This window comes from Belonocnema kinseyi, chromosome 4, assembly GCF_010883055.1.
Source record: "Belonocnema kinseyi isolate 2016_QV_RU_SX_M_011 chromosome 4, B_treatae_v1, whole genome shotgun sequence".
Classification (NCBI taxonomy): domain Eukaryota; kingdom Metazoa; phylum Arthropoda; class Insecta; order Hymenoptera; family Cynipidae; genus Belonocnema; species Belonocnema kinseyi.
The window spans coordinates 52831776-52855363 of NC_046660.1; the positions used below are offsets into that span (position 1 = coordinate 52831776).

General features: G+C 30.2%; 3 protein-coding genes across 6 annotated transcripts in view; 2 read left to right on the top strand and 1 right to left on the bottom strand.

Annotated features, from left to right (window-relative positions):
- Positions 1–23588, bottom strand: part of LOC117171906 — a 432989-nt gene that overhangs the window by 68395 nt on the left and 341006 nt on the right. The gene's annotated exons all lie outside the window — the stretch shown is intronic.
- LOC117171909 overlaps positions 1–23588 on the top strand; it is a 136070-nt gene that overhangs the window by 55999 nt on the left and 56483 nt on the right. For 3 of the 4 annotated variants that reach the window (XM_033359559.1, XM_033359562.1, XM_033359558.1), the window contains 2 exons: positions 14866–15075; positions 15154–15216. In XM_033359559.1, the coding sequence (XP_033215450.1) occupies positions 14909–15075; positions 15154–15216 (230 nt within the window). In that variant the 5' untranslated portion in view covers positions 14866–14908. Of the gene's footprint in view, positions 1–14865; positions 15076–15153; positions 15217–17762; positions 18051–23588 lie in introns of those variants that run through there. The other variant, XM_033359563.1, reaches the window with a different exon arrangement.
- On the top strand, positions 4297–5217 carry LOC117170898. The gene is made up of 2 exons (XM_033357945.1): positions 4297–4740; positions 5176–5217. The coding sequence occupies exons 1-2, from the start codon at positions 4297–4299 to the stop codon at positions 5215–5217; spliced, it is 486 nt and encodes a 161-aa protein (XP_033213836.1).

Consider the following 23588-nt stretch of genomic DNA (forward strand, 5'->3'; position numbering starts at 1 on the left):
CCCCCCCCCCCCCCCCCCAAATTAATTTTAAAGGCAATAGTTACATTTTTAAAAAACTGACGATATTTCAACTAAAATGATAAATTTTAAATTTAAATATGTACATTTTAAACAAAAAACATGATTTTTTAACTAAAGATTATGAATCCTCGATTATAATATTTGAATTTTCAACCGTAATAATAATGATATTAATTTTTAACTATAATGATGGAATATTCAACTAAAGAAAAACATTTTCAGTTTCAATAAAAATGAATTTTTACGAAAAAAACAACCATTGTTCAACAAAATAGTTAAAGTTTCAACTGGAACCGTTCAATTTTCAAAAATAAGGTTCGTTTTCAGCCAAAGAAAACAAAATTTAACAAAATATCTTATTTTTTGACCGAGGAGAAAAATTTTCGATTAGAATGTTGAATTCCCGACACGAAAAATTAATTTTCAACCAAAGAGTTTAATTGGCAACCATGTAATTCATTTTCTATTAAAAAAGGATGAATGCTGAATGAAAAATGTAGTATTTGATATTTTAACCAACAAATATTTTAATTTTTAAACAGAACAGTCGAATTTAACCGCAAAGATAAGATTATTTTTCTATAAAAAAGAACGAATTTTTAACTAAATCCATTAATTTTGAACCAAAAGCAATCAATTTTCAAAAAATAATAAAGTGATAATTCAATTAATTGTTAAAAAATTCATTTTAAACAAAGAAAAATCGAATTTTCAAGAAGAAAGTTAAGGACGATAATCGAGAGCTGCTCTTACAAATAAAGAATCATTTCTATTCAGTTTTATATTTTAATTTAAAAAAGTTAAGCAAGTTTTCAAAAAAATTCTTGACTTAAGAAAATATAAAAATACCCTCAAAATTTCAGGTTTTCCGAGCATAGGCATTTTTTATTTCTTAAAACTGTTATACTTGATTCACAAAATTAAATATTTTATTTGAAATTTCTAAAAATATACATGACAAAAATTTCAAGCTAGTAATTTTCAATTAGATTATTCAACCAATGCCAGATATATTTAGCAGATTTAAAATTTGTATGTGACATGAGCAAAAGTAACCTTATTTTGGGAAATCAATTACGACTTGTATTTTTGCTACAAATAAAAAGTTAAGATTTTTCAACATTATTTGAATTGAAGAATTTTAATATTTCCACCAGAAGGTATTCTAATTTTCAATAAAAAAGATGTTAAATGAAACCAAAAAGTACGAATTTTTAACAGAACATTTAATTTTTAATCAAGAAAGATTTTCCAATAAATTAAACAAAAAAATCTCACCCAAAATGCTGAGTTATTAAATCATAAGAAAGAATTTTTGAAAAAAATTATGTTGCAAGCCAAGGATATAAAAAGATATTTAAAAAAAAAAAGTCAAACTAAATTTTCATACAAATTATGAATAGGTAGATATTCAGTTAAAACATTAATTTTGATTTTAAAAAAACAACTAATTTGATATAAAAAAAGTTCCAACCAAAAAGATTAATTTTCTACCTCGAAAGAATAATTTTTTTTAAATATATGAATTTTCAACCAAATATTTTAATTTTCAATATAATTTCCAGTGCTATAGTTGACTTTTCAACCGAAAAAAGTAGATTTTCAACTAAATAGATGGATTTTTGACTAAAAATGGTCAACTCCCATCAAAAAATAGAATAGTTTAATTTTAATTCGGAGAAATAAGTTTCTCATCAAAGAAAATCAATTTTTAACGTGATGGTTGAAGAATTTTCAACAAAAAAAAGAGATGAAGTTCCAAACATAAAGACTAAATTTATAAAAAAAAGTTCGACAAAAAATGGAATAGTTCAATTTTATTCTGAGAAATAATTTTGAATAAAAAAAAACATTTTACTACGAAATAATGAAATTATCAACCAAACAAATTAATTTTTAACAAAATAAAAAAAAATTTCAATGAAAATAAATTTTCATATTTATACTTCATATTTAGCGAAAAGTAATATTTTATGATTGATAAAAACTCTTTTAAAAGAAACACGGTTGATTTTCTAACATTTTATTATAGATTTCACAAAAACTCTTTTATTATTTTAAAACGTACTTTAAATGTTTGACGGAAGTTCCTTTATTATAGCAAAAAATTACATTTAGAGTGGAACCATTTTGTGAAGATTTATTTTTTTGGATGGCGGTTCATCATTTTAGTTTACAATTCTTGTTTCTGGTTTAAAAATCGACTATTTTGTTGAAAATTATTTATCATTCTAAAATTCGTTCTTTTTACAGTAATCTTAACTACTTCGTATTAATTTATTTATTTCTTTGTTAGAAAATTCAACTATGAGTTTGACAACCCCTTGAGAAATTTAAGTTTTTGTTGAAAATTCATTTATATCCTTGAAATCAACCTTTTTTGACAGAAAAATAATCTTCTTCGTTCGAAATTAATTTTTCTGATTTAAAATTAGTTTTTTTCATTTCAAATCAATATATTTAACCAAGAATTTAAATAATATATTTTTTGGTCGAAAATGTACCTTTTTTAATGGAAATTGAATCTTCCTCGTTGAAAATTCATCTAATTTGTTGACAACCATTTTGTTGAACATTCATCTATTTTTCTGAAAGAAAGTAGTTGTAGAAGTTGTAGAAGATTGGTTTAAATTTTGTTGTTGTTAAAGATTTAATATTCTAGTTAAAAATAAATTTCTTTGCCTTAAAATTGAACATTCTCGTCGAAAGTTCGAAAAATATATTTTTTTCAACTGAAAGTTTAACTATTCCATTTTTTTTGTCGAAAATTGATCTTTTTTGATAGAAATTTAATTTTTTTACTTCAAAATTCATCTGTTTATTTGAAAATTCAACTATTTTGATAAAAATCCATCCACTTTGCCGTCCTTTTTGTGGAAGATTCATTATTTTATTTAAAAATTAATTTCTTTGCTTAAGAATTTAACTATTTTATTGAACTTTTTTTTACATTTTAAATTAATTTTGAAATAAAAACTTAAGTATTTCATTTTTTTTTGAAAACTCATATTTTTTGATAAAAATGTAATCTTCTTGGTTAAAAATTCATCTATTTCAATCAAAGTTGTTCATTTTTTAGGTGGAAGGTTTATTATTTAATTAAAAAATTAATATAATTGTTTGAAAATTCAACTGATTTTATGTAAAACAAAAGTAATATAGAATCAGTTTATTAAAAGAGAGCGTTACATTGTGCGTTTATACAGTAGTATGATCGGACGAGAACTAAGGTTACGTACTCACAAGCGCCTCCTATATTCATAATTGAGAGTTAAATTTGAATTACTCATAGTTTGGTCGTCCTGACTTAAGTTCGACTCGAACTTTGTAAACAATAAATATGCGGATTAGATAAACCATAGAAAAGCATATCGGTGTTTCCATCAGAAAAATTATTAAGTACATATGTGTTTAACTTAGTCGTCAGAACGCCAGGGACTCATATTACAACCTTCCCAAGTTCCAGTGTAGGGTTTTTGCGTAACTCGAAAATTCTCTACATCTTTAACAACATACCTGTCATTTCTCAGAACTTTAATGACCTCGTAAGGGCCTTTGGATACTGAAAGTAACTTTTTAGGAGCCCAGGGCGTACTATCGAAGTTTGAGATCATAACATAATAAATGCATTCGCATTTGATAGGTTCTTTACGCCTGTAATCGAAATATTGCTTATTATATTGCTGACTTTTTAAAATTCTTTCTTCAGCAATATCTCTTAATTTTGCAAAATCTCTAGTTTTACAAGGTCTGTTCAAAAAATACACGGGCTGTTTGAATTTCGCGGCTCGAGTTGGTTTCAGGAGAATCCGCTTGATGTCGCTAAATTCGTACAGATCAGCTGTTTAAAATGTGGTATTCCAGTCGCAGATATCTTCATTTCTTGATAAGCTACACGGTTTTAAGTAAAGAGTGTTTTTTTGTTTGTCGGATTGTAAAATAGACAGCCTGAAAGAGCAACGAATTGCTGTGAAATTTTGTGTGAAACTCGGGAAATCTGCAACTGAAAAATTTGCCATGCTCAACACGGCCTACGGTGATGTTGCCATGAAGCGTGCTGCATGTTTCAAGTGGCATGAACGTTTCAAGCGTGGCCGGAGGTCGATTGACGATGATGAGCGTCCTGGGCGTCCTTCAACGTCAACTGACGACCCACACGTTGACAAAATCAACACCCTGGTGCACGAAAATCGACGTCTGACCATTAGGGAGCTTGCCAAAGAGTGTGGGATATCAGTTTGATCTTGTTACGAGATATTGACCGAAAAATTGAAGATGCACCGCGTCACTGCGAAATTTTTGCCACGTCTGATGATCGACGACCAAAAAGCCAATCGCGTACGGGTTTGTCAAGAACTGCTTCATCGTTCAGATGAAGATGAGAATTTTTTGTCACGAATTACAACCGGTGAAGAATCATGGGTTTATGGTTATGACATTGAAGCGAAGGTTCAATCATCCCAATGGGTGGGTCAAACGTCCCCAAGATCCAAAAAAGCTCGCCAAGTTCGGTCGAATGTCAAGGTGATGCTGGCAGTTTTTTATGCTAAGGTTGTTGCTTACGATGAGTACCTCCCTCAAGGCTCCACAGTCAACCAGATTCCTTACATTGAAGTACTGAAACGTCTGAGGGACGCCGTCCGACGCAAAAAGCCAAAACTGTGGAGAAGTGACAACTGGTTTTTCCACCACGACAACGCTCCAGCTCACTTAGAACTCGTGAGTTTTTGGCCAAACACTCGATTACTGTTCTTCCTCACCCCCCATACTCACCTGACCTGGCTCCTTGTGACTTTTTTTTGTTCCCAAAACTAAAAAAACCCCTCAAAGGAAGAAGATTTGAGACGATTTCAGAGATGAAGGCAAATGCGACGAAAGAGCTGAAAGCCATCACAAAAGAAGCGTACCAGGACTGTTTCAACAAGTGGAAACACCGTTGGGATAAGTGTGTGCGTTGGAGAGGTGAGTATTTTGAAGGAGACCCAGACGTGTAACTTCCAAATAAAGTTTTTTTGTTTTATGACCTCAATCCGCGTATTTTTTTAATAGACCTCGTATTTTCAAGTCGAGTTTCTTCAGCCAATTTGTTGACCGTGTTATTGAGATCAAACTCGACCTCAGGAAGCGCTTTGTACCAATGTTTATTACTTATAGGGTCAGACAATTTCGCAAGTATTGTGCCTAAAACTCGGATAACCCTTTCGACTTGGCCATTCGCCCTACGGGAGGCCGTTGCAATCAACACATGTTCTACATTATTATCAGATAAAAAAGATTTGAATTCCTCTGACGTGAAGCATGAATCCAAATCGGATACAATAGTTTTAGGTCTGCTATAATTTCTGATATGTTCCTCGAGATCATTTATGGCTTCCATCGAGTCTATGGTCTTGACAGCATACAGTTTTACAAATTTCGTAAATCCGTCGATTACTAAGAAGAAGTGCTGCTTAGCGGAAAGTTTTTAATCGGCTGGATCAGTGGTCTATGCGAAACGTGGAAAACAGAACGTTCCCTTTCGGGATAGAGTTAAGTAAGCCCTGCTTTTTGCCTGTAATCGGAGAGAAAGCAATACACTTAAGACAGTTACTGATATAATGCCTAACTTTCGCTGATAGATTTGCAAACTAATAATTATTTAAAATTACATTTGACGTTTTCTTGCTCGCCAAATGCCCTAAGTCATGGTGATATTTGTGAAGCACATGATTTTTCATCCCCTCCGGGAAATAAAAAAGAAGGTCTTCACCTCGCTTACGATACAGAATACCATTTCTCATTTCGAAAAACTTATCTTTAGTTTGCTCAAGATTTTTACGCAATTCGCGAATTTTTGTGTCTCGATTTTGACTTATAATTAAGTTTGATTCGAACGAAGTTTCTTCGACGACCATGACATTACAGCTAAATGCGTCGAAGTAAGCCATTTTTGTGCCAGATCTGTGCTCTATAATTTAATAGTACATTTCTAATTTTAACGACCATCTCGAAACCTTGTCATTGACGTCTTTTTTGTCTAGCGCTAACTTCAGGGAATTACTGTCTGTCAGAATTTTAAATTTGATACCCTGCAAATACACTTTGAATCGTCGGAGAGCGTAAATAATAGCTAGTGTTTCCAGCTCGAAGCTGTGGAGCCTACTTTCGCAATCAGATTTTCTTTTCGAGAAGTAAAAGATCGGATGAAATTGTTTATCAGCTTTTCTTTAGAGCAACACAGCCCCGAAAATCAATTTTCTGGCGTCACAGTGTACTTCCGTATCCTTATTCGGATCATAAATGCTCAGAGCCGGAGCTGAAATCAGTTTTTCTTTTAAATTTTCAAAAGTTTTTAGATGTATATCAGCAAACTTAAAAGAAGAATCTTTACGAAGTAAGTCGTAGAGTTGTTTTTCGAGGACCGAAAAACCTTCAATAAATTTTCTAGAATAAGAGCATGGGCCTAGGAACTTTTGCACTTCTTGAGTATTCTGTGGAATCGGGAAATTCGTAACTGCCTCTACACCTCGTTTTGTGGATGCTAACCCGTTTCCGGAGACTTCGTAGCCAACGTGTTCTATTTTTGTCTGAAAAATGTACATTTCTCGATTTTTAATTCTAACTTATTTTCCACCGTAAGGGAAAACACTTTTTCTAGGGTAAGGAAGTGTTGCTTCAACGTTTCACTCGCAATCATAAAGTCATCAAGGTAAGCGACTACTTCGCCTGTTTTAATTAATTCAGAAAATATTGTACTTACAAAACGTTGAAGTTTCGACACGGTAATTGGAATATAATGGAAACCATCTGCAAGGTCAAGCAGGGTAAAATATTTCTTGTCCCGAAGTTCGTCTAATTGGTCTTCGATCAACGGAAGCGGGTAATTATCTCGTAAGAGCAACTTCTTTAGAAAGCGATAATCAACTCATAATCCCGGAAGCCTGTTTTTTTCGAGTTAAAACGTTCGGTGACGCATAAGATAAATCGCTTGGTCGAATAATTCCTCTTTTCAACAACGAATCTATAATTTCCTGTAAATTTTCTTTTTCGATAAATGATAATCTTCTCGGATTGAAATGAAAGGGTTCAGGATCAGTCAGTCTGAGCGTTAGCTCTGTGTTTATCTTAGGCGAGTTTGGACATCCTGGTAACATATATTTGTTCATAAATAAATCATTTAACTTAGCGCGCGTGACCACGTCTAAGTTGGGATTGACTTCAAGTAGCAAGTTAGTAGCGCCATCGTCAATGCAAGTATCAATCATAAAGGTTTCAGGAACTTTTCGGTCAATTTTACTCTGAACTGTCAAATCTATACCAAATTCTTTCAAAACTCTTCTACCTAAAACAGCTAATTTGCTCATTGTCGTATTCGGAACAATAAAGATATTCAAATTTTTAAGAATTACATTATCGATACAGATATTTACAGAGATTTCCCATAAAATTTTCCATTCGCTTTTGTGTATTCCATTATACTTACGAACATGCGTATAGGCTGGTTCCAGGATATCCTTCGTGATAAATTTTTCCTTGATAAAACTTACTGAACTTTTCGTATCAAAAAGTAAGTCGAGCTGAAGGTTAATGGTCTTGCCGGTACTGTCGAAGTTGTAATTAACGGTCTTGGAGCAATCGCAATCTTCTTTGTCCTCAGAATCGATGTTGCTGATCTGCGATGGTTTCCTCTCATTTTTTGAAAATTTCTTGTAATTATGTCCGATTGGGAAGCACTTGAAGCAAGCGCCTTGCTATCTTCGGAAGCTTGCAATCAGCTGATATGTGGCCGAATTTGCTACAATTATAGCAACGGAGAGATGAATCCCTACGGCCGAACTTCATATCCTTTGATTCAACTTCCAATTTTGAGCTTGGGGAAGAGGTGTTATTCTTATTTTCTTGGCTGTTTTGGACTCATCGTTCAAAGTTGTTTTCTCAAAAGCTTGTAGAAGATTCTTCTTTTCTTTGAACTGCTGAATCCTAGCTTGGTTTCTCAGCGACGCGTCCGGGATATCATCAATTAGGTAGTCGATTAGATCTTCGCCTGGACCGGATGCCGAACTCGCTAATGCACTAAAACAATTCACCCGCGCGAACCATACAAAGGCCAAGCCACGCCGCGCAATTCGTCATTCGGAAAATTATTGTTTTAGGCACTTTTCAGAGTCGCGACTACTCGAAAAATTGACAAAAGGGCCAGCGCGATTCTTTGGGTGGATAGGGCATATCCCACTTCTGATTTGTAAGGTAAAATTTAGCTATTTATTTAAAAATTCCTGTGGCTGAAAATCTATTTATTTTGTCAATAATTAATCCTCTTTTGTTGAAAATAATTCTTTTTGATTAAAAATTTATTTCTTTGAATAATAAATTCGTTTTTTGAATTGAAAATTCTTTCTTTTAACTGAAAATTTAACTATTCCAGTATTGGTCAAAAAATCACCTATTTGATATACGGATAATCTTAATTTTAAATTTATCTAAAATACATCAATTTTTGCAAATTTTTCTTTTTTTTTGTAGAATATTCAACTAATGGATTGAAAATAAAGTTTTTACTCATAAAGTACCTACTCCATTTGGGTTAGAAAATTGATCATTTTTAGATGGAAATTCACTTTCTCTGTTTTGTTTAAGAATCAAAATAATTTGTTTAAAAGTCGTATTTTTTGATTCTATTCAACTACTTTTAGTCGAAAATTACAATTTTTGTGGAAACATGAACCACTACATTTTGTTGAGAATTAAATTTTTTTTTTAAATCAATTTTCTTGAACTGAAAATGTACCTATTCTATTTGAGTTAGAAAATTAGTAATTTTTAGTTGAAAATTCGCTTTGTCTGTTTTATTTAAGGATTCAAATAATTTGTTGAAAATTCGCATTTCTTGGTAGGAATATCAAATATTACATTTTTTTTATAAAAAACATATATTTTTTTAAACTCGTCTATTATGTTGAAAATTTGTCTTTTTTGGTACAAGATTCTACTAATGGGTTGCAGATTCAACTATCGGTACAAAAGTTCGTTATTTTTTGTTGAAAATCAATTCATTGAGAGAAAATGTACCTATTTCATTCTTGATAGAAAATCGATCGATTTCAGTTAAAGATTTACCTTTTTTAATGATTTAAATGACTTGTTAAAAATCCGTATTTTTTCTGGAAATGTAAATTATCACATTATGTGTTGAGAATTAATTTTTTCATCAAAATTCAGCACTTTCGTTGAAAATTTAACTATTTCGTTAACAACTTATCTATTTTTTATAAAATTTGTCTTTTTTATAGAAAATTCAACTATTGGTTAAAAGATTCGTTATAATTTTGTTCAAAATCAATTTTTTCACTGAAAATGTAACTATTCCTTTTTTGTTACAAAACTCATAATTTTGAGTAGAAAATTAACGTTTTCTGTTTTGTTTAAGGATTCGTTGAAAATTCATACTTTTTTTATTGAATTTAACTGTTCTTTATTGAAAAATAAAATATTCTTTGTTGGAAACATCAACTATCACATTTTTCGTTGAGGGTTAATTTTTTTAATCAAAAATTTATCACTTTGGTTGAAAATTCAACCATTTCGTTAAAAATTTCATGTTTGTTCGTTGAAAATAAATAATTACAACTAAAAATACAATTCTTCCATTTTTTATCTAAAATTTATATTTTTGAGTAATTAATGACCTCTTCCTAAATTACAAGTTTGCAAGTGCAATTTAATATCGCAAATGACATTATTAAATATCGCAAATCCCATATTAAATTACGACCAGAGTTTCAACTCGGATGGTACTGTATCAAATTACAGGTTCTCAATTGCAATTATATTAAATATGCTATTTCTTAATTTTCTGTTACCGGTTTTTAATCTCGTTTGAGTTTAGATTGCAAAACTGTTTAAATCTTGTTTAAAAATTATATACAAAGTTACTAATTCCTATAACGAAATTTATTAATTAAGCGCATAACTTATAAATTTGCAAAAAAAGAATTTACTGCATTTTTTACACTTGGGTTGGATATTACATAAATGAAATCACCAATAAAGTTCACCTCAGAAATCGATATTGCAATATATCGCAATGCTCTGAAGAATTCGAATTATTTTATGTACTATCAATTATTTTTATTCACCAGCATATAGAAAACGGAAGGAGTATGTCGAAAGACGAAAGTGAACAACCCAGTTTTAAAGGTTCGTTCACCTTCTATCGCGACACATTATTAGCATAATGATCTATATATCTTTAAATCTCTCTTTCGAATTATATATATTTTCGCATTATTTATACTGTTGAACGAAAAAAACAAAACAGAATAGTTAAAATAGTATAAATATTGTATTATCAACAAGATACAAGAATTTCTAAGCAACAAAGAAGATTTCTAAACAAAATAAATGAATTCGCAACCGAATAGTTGAATTTTCAACTAAGGAATATTAACTTATAACGAAATGGTTGCATTTGTAGCAAAAAAGATCCCTGTTCTACCAAAAATGGAATTTTGTTTTTTATGTTATAGTTTTGACAAGATAAAATTTATTGCATAATTTGATGTTATCGTCTTTAATTTACTGGACTAAAATCAATTTTTTCTTTTAACATTAATTTTCCTTACTAAATTGTGAAGAATTATTTTCAAGCTCTGCTGGGATCCGAACCAAGCTCTTTCAGATTGCCGGTCTGATGCTCTTACTCATTAAGATACATAGAGACAAGCTTAATTTCTTTTTTTTTTCTTTCATTTTACCAATTTTATAACTAGCAATAAATATTTGTGAAAATTTATATTTTATGCTGGTAGAGAAAAAAACGAATAATAAATTATTCATTAAATTTTCTCTGATTAAAACCATAGGATTAAGAAAATAGAAAACATTTGAACATTTGAAAAACCAGTATATTCTCTCTATGGCTCAGTGGGTAAGAGCATCAGGCAGGCAATCTGAGAGACCTTGGTTCGAATCTCAGTGGAACTTAAGAGAAATTTATTTTTGTGAATTTAACTAGCAGAGATAAAAATTTAAATAAAAAAGATAAATTTTGAACAAAATATTTTAACTTTTAACCAGGTAGTTTTAATTCTAATAGAGAGATGAATTTTAAACTGAAATGATGAATATTTAACTGGAATACTTCAACTTTTAAACAAAAAGATAAATTTTCGAAAACTAAGATTAATTTTCAAACAAAAAGCTGAATTTTCTACTATAATTTCGATTTTTCAACAATATACATGAGTTTTAAAAGGAATAGTTGAGTTTTTGAATGAAAAAGACAATTATTTATCCAAACTGATAATAAATTTTGAAATAATATTATAAATCTTTAACTAGCATAGATACATTTTGAACCTAAAGGATGAAATTTAAACAGAGAGTTTAACCTACAACTGGAAAGATAAATTTTCAACTGGAAAACTTGAATTTTTAAATAAAACGACGAATTTTCGAAAGAAAATATTAATTTTCTACCAAAAATACAATTTTTCAACAAAATATCCACCTAACTAATTAGTGGATTTTTAATTTTAAAAAAATCAAATAATAAAAAAAATATAATTTAGGAAAAAATAGTTTCCATTTCTAACTAAATGATAAACTTTCAACTAAAATGATGAATCCATAAATAAAATAATTGAAATTTCAGCCGAAAAGATTAATCTCCAACAAAGACACGATATTTTTTGTAACACATGTAGGAAATTTACGATTTGAGAAACAATAAAAGCAACATTTTTCGGATATTTCTGGAAAGTTATTGGAAATTTATGTTAAAATTACCAAAACTTACCGAAAATGTCAGCAATTTTGTTGAGTTTGCAAAACGCAAAAATGTCCAGAAATTTAAGGTATCCGCAGTTTCTTGAAGAAATAAATAAATTTAAGGAAACTTATGGAAAATAGCAAAATTTCCGTTAATTTGTGAAAAATGTTTAAATTGCCGTGAATTTCAAGTATCCAAAAGTAATATTGATCAAAAAGCGCAATTTTTGAAAAGTAGGTCAACTTTCATCCAAATACTTTATGCTTTATTTTAAAAATATAAATTTACAATAAAAAAGAATGGAGTTTAATTTTCGAAAACAATTTTTGAACAATGCAATTACATTTTTAATCAAAAATTGATTTTTTATCAAAATAGTTTAATTTTTAACAAAAAACAGTTTTTAACAAAAGTGTTGAATTTCCTACAAAGTTAATTAATTGTTCACTAAGTAGTTTAATATTTGAGCAAAGTATTGAATTTTCAACGAAGAAGATTAATTATCTACCAGGAACGTTACATTTTTAACAAACTACATGAGTTATCAAGTAAAAAGATCAATATTTACCCAAAAATAGCATACACTGAACTCCCGAAATAAGCACCCCGGCGTATGATATTCCTAGAACTTTAGGCCACGGAATTTTAGGATGCGGGGAGCTTGGGAGGGACTGTTCAGTCAAGCGTGAAAAACGGCTCGAGTAGCGTCGCTTTTGGCAAGAGCCCTGCCTGTTTATTTTTAATGCCACGATATAAGTTAAAGGTCAACGAAAACCTGTTTGAAACCGTGCTTAAATTAGAGATTTCAGTGTAGTTAAATTTTTGCTTAAGAAAATTATTTTTCAACCACAGAAAAACCAATCAATTTTTCAAGAAAATTGTTGAAATTTAAAGGAATATGATTTATCATCAGCAATACTTACCATCAATCAGTGTAGATATCACACGACAATCCTTGAAAATGGAAATCACCACTATCGATGAAGTTAACTCTTCAAATAACAGAAAATACTTCATGTCATTTTCTGAAAAAACATTCTTTTTTTGATCTCTCTAATAGCTTAATGGAAAAGCACCCGACAGGCAATCGGAAGTTCTGTGGTTCGATTCCCAGCGTAGCGAAAAGAGTAGATCTTCTTTCAAAAAAAACTTTATTGAAACATTTTTTTAATTTATTTTTTATCTAGTCTGTAATGACGTTAAGTTTCTTCTGTTATTTAAATTGTTGTTGTTTTTATTCAAATTTATCATAAATGTAACACCTGGATTGATATAGCGTGTATTTCTGAAAAAATATTCTTCTTGGATATCTCTGCTGGATAAATTAAAAATCACCCGACCGGCAATTGGAAGTTCTGTGGTTCGATTCCCGGTTGAACGAAAAGAGTAGATCTTTTTTAGAAAAAAATTTAATGATTTTTTTTACAACGGATCTCCACGTTTCGAAACCCCCTGAATCCGAAAATCAAGTTTTTACTATGGCGTCTGTCTGTCGTTCTTTCCGTCCGTAAACACGATAGTCCCCGTAAAAATGAAGAGATCAAATCGATCTTTGGCACACGTCTTTTAGATCCAAAAGGAAAGGACAAGTTCGTTAAGCAGCGATTTTTGATAAAAATTCAAAATTTTGATTTTCAAAATTTTTAAGACGATTTTTTTAGATTTTAAATTTTTATGCACGGCTGTTTGTAACACTTAAAAATCCAAACAGTTTTTTTAAGGACTTTTTGCGATAGAAAGAAAATTATGAAAGTTATAGAATTTATAAGATTTGAAAAATCAATGAAAAATGAAAATTGTAAGCCAAACATCGCACGCTATGAAAAAATTCAAGAGAAGGAAAACTTTGATTTTTAAAAGCCCTAGAAGATGCTCTTAATAACTTTTTGAAATTTCTTGAAGAATCGAAAATTCAAATTTTGTTTGCACAAAAAATAATAAAAATTTAAAAACCTCCATTTTGTGGTCAAACTTTGAAAGATGTGCAAGAAGTTGAACAAACAAAAATTGTTATCAGAAAAAATATCTACAAATTTGCTAATAATCACTTCTTGATAGAATGCGAAGCTTTTTTGTTTTTTTTTTGTGAAAAATAATATTGAAAATAAAAAAAAATAAATTTGTGAAAACACAAGTTACGAAAAAAGTTATCTAACAACAATTTTTAACTTGAAAAAAAGATATTTGTTATAAATCACTTTTTGAAAGGGTCTCTAGTTTTGGTTTTAATCATAAAAATGACATTCAAAATAAGAATTGAAAATTTGTTGAAACACCCTGAAAATTTTCTTTTGGATATTTTTCAATAGTATTCGTCATTTTGTTTTTATTTATCAAAAGTAGTATACAGAAAATAAAAAGTTTCAATATCACACGAAGACTCCAGATTCGTAAACAATCTTAAAGAAGAATATTATAGAATATTTTATTTTATTCATAAAAAATAATATGAAAACAAAAATCCTATTTTAAGCATAGAAATTCGAGATAGAGAAAAATGTGTAAAAAAAGAATTGTAGCTTTTTTTTATTTTAAGGTAATTCAAAAAATATACATTTACGATCTAAAAGAAATCTGTTTTGATAAAGTATTATTCAAGCATTTCACATTCAAAGATGAGTGCAGTGAGCGATGAGAATGTGCCCGCGAGACAGACAGATTTAAAAAATTTAATTGTCTATCTAGTCTGTAATGACGTTAAGTGTTTTCTGTCATTCAAAGAGTCCACTTGATCAATAGTGTTGATTTCTATTTTTACAGATTGTGGAATGATATCTACGCTGATTGATGATAACTATGTCTAATGATAAAACAGATTCCTTTAAATTACTCGTAGCACAAATGCATCACAATAACACCTGGCTTGAGATAGCGTGTATTTCTGAAAAAAAAATTCTTTTTTCGACCTCTCTAATAGCTTAATGGAAAAGCAGATGACCGGCAATCGGAAGTCCTGTGGTTCTATTCTCAGCAGAGCGAAGGGAGTAAATCTTTTTCCGAAAAAATTAATTTTTATTTAGACTGTAATGACGTTAAGTATTTTATGTTATTCGAATAGTCAACTTGATCGATAGTGTTGATTTCTATTTTTACAGATTCTGGAATGATATCTACACTGATTGGTGGTAACTATCTCAAATGATAATGCAGATTCCTTTAAATTACTCGTATCATGAATGTATCACTTGGGTTGAGATTGCGTGTATTTCTGGAAAAGATTCTTTTTTCGATTTCTCTAATAGCTTAATGGAAAAGCACCCGAACAGCAAATGGAAGTTCTGTGGTCCAATTCCAAGTGGAACGAAGTGAGTAGATCCTTTTTCAGAAAAAAAATATTTTTTATCTGGAATGTAATGAACAAAAGTTTTTTCTGTTATTCAAAGAGTCAACTTAATCAATAGCTATTTACGAGAGGAAACAACTCCTAAAAATGAAATCAACCGAAGGTAAATTACTTTGAAATTATATCATATTACCAAGGAGTAACTCTGTTGTTCAGAGATACTCTGGATTGTTCAAAATAACCCTGGATTAAATACGATTACTCTGGATGGCATAAAATTATTCACTGGTGAAAACGTTTTTTTGAACCAAACATTTGTTTGGCCCTATATCAAAGATAGAATTTGTTTGAATGAAATAAAATTTGTTTGAGTTAAGCAAATTTTGTTTTCAAATCAAATAAATTTTATTTGAATCAAACAAATATTTGCCTAGATAAATAAAATAACTGCTTGACAGGAAATTTTTGCAAATTCTTCGAATTCCCGACCAGGGAAAATGAATTTTCTACCGAATAGATGAATTTTGAATTAAAATAAAAATGTTGCAAAAAAATACCTTTTACAAACATTCTTGCATGAAGTTTCTAACGAACTAATGAATTTTCAATTGTAATAATGCCTCTCCAACAAAAACATGAATTTTTAAAAAGTGGTTTAACTTTCAACCAATTAGTTACATTTACGATTAAAAACATTATTTTTGCCTTAAAAAATGATTTTAGCAAAAAACATGAATTTGCAAATAAAAAAGATAAATGTATTATATAGAATAGAACAGGTAAATATTCATTAAAAAAAATTCTATTAAACAAGTCGAAGTTTTGACAAAATACGTGAATTCTCAATCAAATAGTTGAATTTTGAACTGGAAAAGGTAAATTTACAATAAAAAATGAAATATTTAAATTTCTAGTTGAAAAAAATTGTTTAAAAATAATTGAAATAACTTTCAATAAAATAGTTTAGCGTCTAAGCAACAAAAGGAATTTCCAAGCAAGAATCCCGATTTTCAACCATTTTCAACAAAATTTTTTTTGTTGAAAAATTATTTTTGTTTCCAACAAAAAGAAAATTTTAAGAAAATACAAGCACTTTTAACTAATGAAGAAAAATGCTCAACAAAAGTAAAATATGTAGTACAATTTTTATTTGAAAAAATTAATTTACAACTAAAGCGATTTCAACTATAATCAAGAATATCCAACTAGAAAAATTAGTTTTTGACGAAGCAGTCCAATTTTCTACGAAGAATTTGAATTTTCCACTAAGAAATATAAATTTCCATTTGATAAAGCTTATTCTCACAAAATAATCGAATCTTCAAAATATAGTTAAATTTTCAACCAAAGAAATAAAATGTCTACTAAAATAGTGAAATTGCAGGATTTTTTGGTTAAAATTGAACTTTTTGGTTAAAAATGTATCTTTCTTAGTATAAAAGTTACATATTTTGTGGATAATTTGTGCCGTGTAATAAAAAATTAATTTTCTTGGATATGAAATTTTTAATTGAATCTGGTGAAATTTTTTTTTCATTTTTCTTTTTTTGGCAGATAATTAATCTTCCTGTTTGAAATATTTACTATTGCATGCTTGGTTCAAAACCTTTATTTTCCGTTGAAAATTCTTATTTTTTCTAAAAAATTCGCCTTTTTGACTTGAACACTGAACGATATGTTAGAAAATTAGAATTTACGTTTTTTAAATAAGATCTTTTTGACAAAAAATAATTTTGCTAAAAGTGAAATGATTTATTTAAAAAGTAAACTATTTCGAAGGAAAATTTGTTATAGAATTCATCTATTTGGTAAAAAAATAGTTTTTTTCGTCTTGAAAAATAGTTTCTAATTTAAAAATTCAACTGTAACCTTAAAAAATTATCTGTGTTGAATGAGAATTATCTTTCTTGTACAATTTTTTTTTCTGGGTCAAATGTAAATTATTTTCTTTTACAATCGAATTTTTGGCTTAAAAACTTGACTGTCTTCTGAGAGATTTATCTATTTTGTTCAGAATTATTAAACTACTTTTTTCAAAATTCCTGTATTTTGTTGGATTCAACGGGCTAATAATTTTTTCTTGTCGAAAAGTAATTTTTTTAACTGAAATTGTAGCTATTGCATTTTGTATTGTAAATTTATCTTTTGTAGTTGAAAATTCATATATTTTGTAGAAAATTTTTCGTTTTGCATTTCATATTTATTATGTATTTTGTATGAAATTTCTTTATTTAGTTAAATACTAATTTTATAACTTAAAATCGAACTATTTTTAGTTTTGGTTAAACTTTCATCTTTTCAGCTGAAAAATATTTTACTGTTTGGTTTCAATTGTATGTCATTTATTGAAAAGTCATCTTTTTCGTCGAAAGTTATAGTTTTTCTTTAAAAATTGTACTACTTTGTTCAAAATCCTTCTTTTTTAGTAAAAAAATCTTCTTGGTTGAAAATTCTACTAGTAGGCTCAAAATAAATGTAGCTTCTTAAGAATGTATCCGTTTAGTGAAAAAATATCTTTTTGGATTAAAAATGATCTTATTGTTTGTAAATATAATTATTTGATTGAAAATTAAACTGTTTTCTAGAAAGCTCGTCTTTTTATCTTGCAAATTCAACTATTTGGTTGAAAATTCCTCCTTTCGGATTTCAAATTTATCTTTTATGGTAGAAATGTCATCTTTAATAGTTCGAAATTATTCTTTTTGGCAGAAAATTCATCTGTCTGACTGACAAGTTACTTTTGCCGAAAATTCAGCTTTTCAGTTGGAAATTTCAACTGTCTTAAAAAAATAGATTGTTATTAAACGGCTCCTTATTCCAATAATGCTGATCGTTTCCTTTTTCGATGAGAGTTGCGCTCTAGAAAATATCCAGCCTCTTCAATATTTCTTCAACGATCAAAGTACAAAATAATCATAATCGTCAAATGGACGATAATAATAATAATTTATGAAGAATCTTTCTTCTGGGAATTATGCAGTTTCAGGATTGTAAAAGTGAAGATAAAGTATGGGGAACTATACCCGAGTTTAACGCTGACATTATTGCAACTGAAAACATTGATTGTTGCCGTTTACATAATTGCAATGATAGTTATCGCCATTAAATAGTATACATTATTGCTGATATTTTTCTCAATCGCCCGCCGGGTTTCTAGAGATATGGCTCTGGCATGACTGACCTTAGATCATATGGTTGAGAGCAATGGATTTTCAGCTCGAATAAAAATACACAACTTACAAGTGTACGTGTTTATGACTAGAATTGTGCCGTTAGATAGTACTTAGTCATTATGGTATAAATTACGAATTGTATACTAGGAAGACATTTCAAGAAAAATTTTTATCCAGAGAGCCGATCAAAATAAAGGAACATTTTTGGATATTATTTAATAATTTATGAAATTAAAGAATTAATTGATTAAAAACTACGCTCGATATAACAATTATTCGAAGCTCCGTGTCAACAAAAAAGGATTTCGTAAGCTAATTAGATATGAATTAAGTTATTCAATCCTCCCCCTTCCACACTTCCCCTTCCCTAGACTCCTACACCTCCTACTCTCCTTAAATCTTACCCTTCAACTCGAATTAGTTCTCTCGTTCAAACCTCTAATGTTCACTCCCTCCTTCCCTCTTTCTCAAATTTTATGAATAACACTCCTCTTTCCCTTTTTCCCCTTCTTAGCCTACACATACTATCCCCTACAGCAACATCATTTCTAATCATTTCCCAAGTTTCCATTCACTAAGACTCAATTCCCTGACTTCGCCTCCTTAATTTCTTAACACTCCCCATTCTTCTTCAATCATTTCCCCTAACTTCTCGCGCTTTCCCTCCTTTCAATCGCCCTCATTGTTCTTAATCTTTCTCTCTTTATTTTCACTTACTCCCCCTACTTTTCCACGCATTTTTTCTCCTCTTTTTCTTTACTTCACGTCTTCTTATTTTCCCTAACTTCGTCTACTAACCCTTTCCTCATTTTTCTAATTTCCCCTATATTCATTTTCCCTCACTTCTTCTACTCATCCTTACTTCATTTTCCCTGATTTAACTCCTTTGACTTTTTTTAATTGCCTCTTTACCACGCCCTTAATTTTTCCTGAATTCCCATTTTCTCTCTCTCTCATGCTTTTCCCCTCACTTTCCCTACTTCGCCACCTCTAATTTTCGCTATCACCTACTTCCCTTACTACAACACTTATTTTCCCCTACTCATTTTCCCTAATTTACGCGTAATGTCCCTACTTCTCTACCTATCATGCTCCCTAACTCCTTCTACTTTCCCTTCCTTTGTTTCCCTGAATTATTCTTACTATTCATTCCTTAATTTGGACTCACTTCACCAACCTTACCATCCATTATTTCCCCTCATTTTCCTTTATATCCTCTAGTTACCCAATCCTCAATTCTAATGATTACTTTAACTTCGTTTTCCTTCACTTTCTTTACATACTCTTCCCTCGTTTCCCCTAAATCACCTCATTTAATTTCCCAACTGTCTTTTCGCCACACTCCTAATGTTTCCTCATTTTCCCTATCCTCACCCCAAACTGCCCTCCTTCCTCACTTTTTTTTACTATGCCTCCTCTGATTTCCACTCACTTCACCTACTTCTTCTACTACAACTCTCAATTCCCCCAAAATATTCTCCTCTAATTCCTCTATTTCCCCGGACCTCATTTTCTTTTACTTCCCCTACATTTCGCCCCTAATATTCTCTTACCTTACTCACTTATACTTCTTTGATTACCACTGATTCCCTTTTCCTCATTTCGCATAGCTTTCTAGAACACCAGTACACGCATTTCACTTTGATTTTCCTCCTTTAATTTTTCTTTACTTTGACTTCACCCCTTACCTAAGTTTGTATCACGTCTTCCACTTTTCATTATTCCTGTTACTTTTTTCTTCGTATTTTATTCTACTTTTCTCCCTTTTTACTTCTTCCACTTCCCCTTCTCTAATTTATTCTGAATCTCCTAATCCTCCTTTGTACTTCACTTTCAGCCTTCCTCTAATTTTTGCTCACATTCCCTCTCCGCAACCCTTATTCCTCGTACACTCCTTCCCCATTCCAACCGCTACTTTCCTCTTTCTAATTTACACCCAGTTTCTATAATACTTCTCCCGCTTTTTCTTTATTGTTTTCTCTGATTTTCCTTCACTTTCTCTACTTAAACTTCCGTCATTTCCGCTAATTCTCTTCCATTTAGTTTGCCTAAGTTATACTAATTACCTTTCCATTATTTCCCTACTTTGCTTACCTTAATTTTTCCTAATTTCCCTTCACTACACACCTTCCTACTTCCCCTGCTCTAATTTATGCTTCCTTCAATTACTCTTCCATTTTTATAACACTTACTTCACCCACTTTACCTGATACTATACTCACTTCTCCCAATATATTCTCCCATAATTTTTCCTTATTTTCCCTACCTCCTCATTCCTTATTTTTAATTACTTCCACTTCTTTCTGTCCTCTTATTTGTCCTCAAATCCCCTTCTTATCCTTCTCTGACTTTCACTTATTTCCCTTCAACAATTTCCCATATCTTCCCGAAATGCTACTACGCACATTTCCACTTTTTTGCCTATTTTGTGTTACGTTTCTTCCTTCTTACTCCTCCTACTTCACCTTCTCTCATTTGTTCTTACTCCCCCTACTTAGCCTACCATTATTTTACGTAATCCAAATGCTTACTTTCTCTCCATTTCCCCTTCACCCTGAGTCTAATTTTTCCTTCTTTCTTCTCTTTCCTATCCTTATTCAGCCCATATTACAACAAGTTCACTTCTCATACCTTAACATATCTAGTTTACGATTAATAACTCTAATACATCCACCTATTTTGCTTCCTGATATTCTCTCATTTTCCCTTACTTTCTTTACTTACCCTTTTCCAATCTCTCCTAAATCCCTTCCGTTCATTTTTCCTAACTTCCTCTACTCATCCTTTTTTTTATTTTCTTCCTTATTTTCCCTTAATTTTACCTTGACAACTCATTTAACTTTTTCTCACATCTCCTCTCCCCTTCCCTCGACGCCCCTTTGTTCTTCCACCTCACTTATTCTACTTCCCCTCCTATAATTTCTTTACAATTTCCTTTTCACCATACTGATTTTCTCTACATCCTTTCCCCTACTTCCTTTACCCTACTTCCTTTCCCATACTCCCTTTTCCCTACTTTCTTTGCCCTCATTTAGTCTCACTTACCCTACTTACACTTTCCTAACTTTCTTTAAACCATTACGCTCATTTTTACTTAATGTCCCTCCACTAATTTCTCTTCACTTCCCCCTTAATTTCCTCTGCTTACCCTACCCTATTTCCCCCTATTTTTCCTACATTTTCTTCCCTCGTTTTTCCTACTTCTTGTTCGATTTCCTCTCTTTGCCCCTTCTTTGCATTCCCACATTTCCCCTTCTTTCCCAAGCCATATTTGCCCTCGCTTTTCCTACTTCTTCAATTTTCCCTCTCGACCCCTTTTTTCCATTCCAATATTTCTTGGACTTTCCTAACTCTTATTTAACATCACTTCCCCTACTTTCCCAGCCGATTATAAAGCTACGAAAATATTATTTCGAAATTCTGTTGCAATCAGTGATTATACAGCATATAACAAAAAGAAACGCAGCGAAATTTTCTTTATCAACGCTACCGTGGGGCCAAAAAAATTTATGTGGAAAATTGATATTCAAAACCGATGTCTTAACTGATTCGAACGTTCTTTTTTACATGAAAGTTAATAAAATTCGCATAACTCTGTTGCGGTCAATTTGAAAAAAATATCATTTTTTTAATTGCATATCAAAAATTCATGGCAATTTAGACTAATTCACCCTAAATTAGCACAATTAATAAAAGAAAACTGTTTTATAATTAAATTCATGAAAGATAATGAAGAATTTATCATTTTGAAAATAAACGTTGTAAACTGTTATCTGCAGCAGGTATTTACGATGAAATAAATCAAATTTTTTCTACTGAAGCCGCCAGTAATTACCGAAAAATGTCACTTACTTATCAGGTATTGTAATCCAATAACAATGAATGATTGTTTTAATACATTTCATTAACAAATGCACATTTTGGCTCTTTTTAGAAGTAAAAACTTGAATCTTTTAACGTAAAGGACGGTAAATAACTTATTTCTAGACCTCCAGGGAGCTTACATGGGAATAAAAAATGTGTATTGTTAAAAACAACTATTTAAAGAAATCCTCATCATCTTAGAAATTTTTTGAGAAAAAAATGGCATTCATTTAAGTTATTAGAAGCCATATATTTATTAACGGCTCTGTGCTATTGATTGATAACAATCAATAATGGTTTTAAAAAACGTAATAGACAAATGCATTCTTGGGCTATTTATCAAGTTGAAAACTTGGGTTCTTTAACGTTACCAACTGGTAATAACTAATTTTAAAACTTTTTTTTGAAAATCTCGATAATGACTCACTATATTAATTGCCAGTAATAATTTTATGAGCAAATTTCTGTCCTCCGTAACTGCATTAGTTTTTAGTACCTTTTCAAATTTAGTGTAGCTTTTAGCTTCATTCTCTGAAATTCACAGAAATATTTTTTTTAAATATCTGAAAATGCCCTTTAAGAATAATAATAATAACATTATTATTTGAAATCAAAGTCTTTAATCTAGAATTACACTTTGATTTTGTTTTATAGGTCATTTAATAATCAAGTATGACTTAAATAAATGTTAATATGGGGTACGTAAATTGAAAGCTTTAACCTCGAATGATAATGAATAAAATGAAATAAAGTAACCAATTAATCATTACTTATCTCCATACAAAAGCTTTGAGTGATATGATTCATATTGTTTTACAACACTTAAGACATAATAATGTCAAAAAGTTATCAGGTGATAAAATTTGTCGATTGCAACAATGTTATTCACAATATTTATCAGCTTCAAAGCCCTCATGCAAATCTTCATTTAAAGATTTAAGTGAAACCAAATAATAACAAGAAATTATATTCGGGCTTGAAACTAGTTAATTAATTTCTAGAAATTGTTTGATATAAAAATTTAAAAAATTTAAATCAAATAAAAAACCGAATAAGAAATCATACTTAACGTCCAATAATCGAATTGATGCAAAATCCAGTTGAAAAAAAAAAAACAAGAATCCAACGAACAACTTTGGACCACAACAAACAGCCAAAACAAAAGGAAGGGTAAAGAGAAGGAAGAGGATGTGATTGGTTTCCTTCTCATTTTTCATTCCTGTTTTTTATATTTGTTCAGTTTTTTCAGATTGTTTTTTTTGTTTTGTTTATTTGTTTGTCTTGGTCCAAATTTGGTGACTGGATTCTTGTTTTTTTAATAGGACTTTGCATTTATTGGATATACTAGTAAAAATATTACACCTTTCTTTTTTTGATTATCTATTTATCAAGTGAAAATATAAACTTCAATTCTGAGTACTATAAAATATAATCAATAATCAATCATTAAAATAAATAATGGAATAGCTGTTTTAAATTGTATCTCCTTGAATTGTCA

Bases quoted from the DNA above. Each gene is read 5' to 3' on its own strand.
- LOC117170898 (XM_033357945.1), top strand. From the start codon at position 4,297: ATGCACCGCGTCACTGCGAAATTTTTGCCACGTCTGATGATCGACGAC. The intron at 4,741-5,175 runs GTGAGTTTTTGG...TATTACTTATAG, and splicing joins CTCCAGCTCACTTAGAACTC to GGTCAGACAATTTCGCAAGT.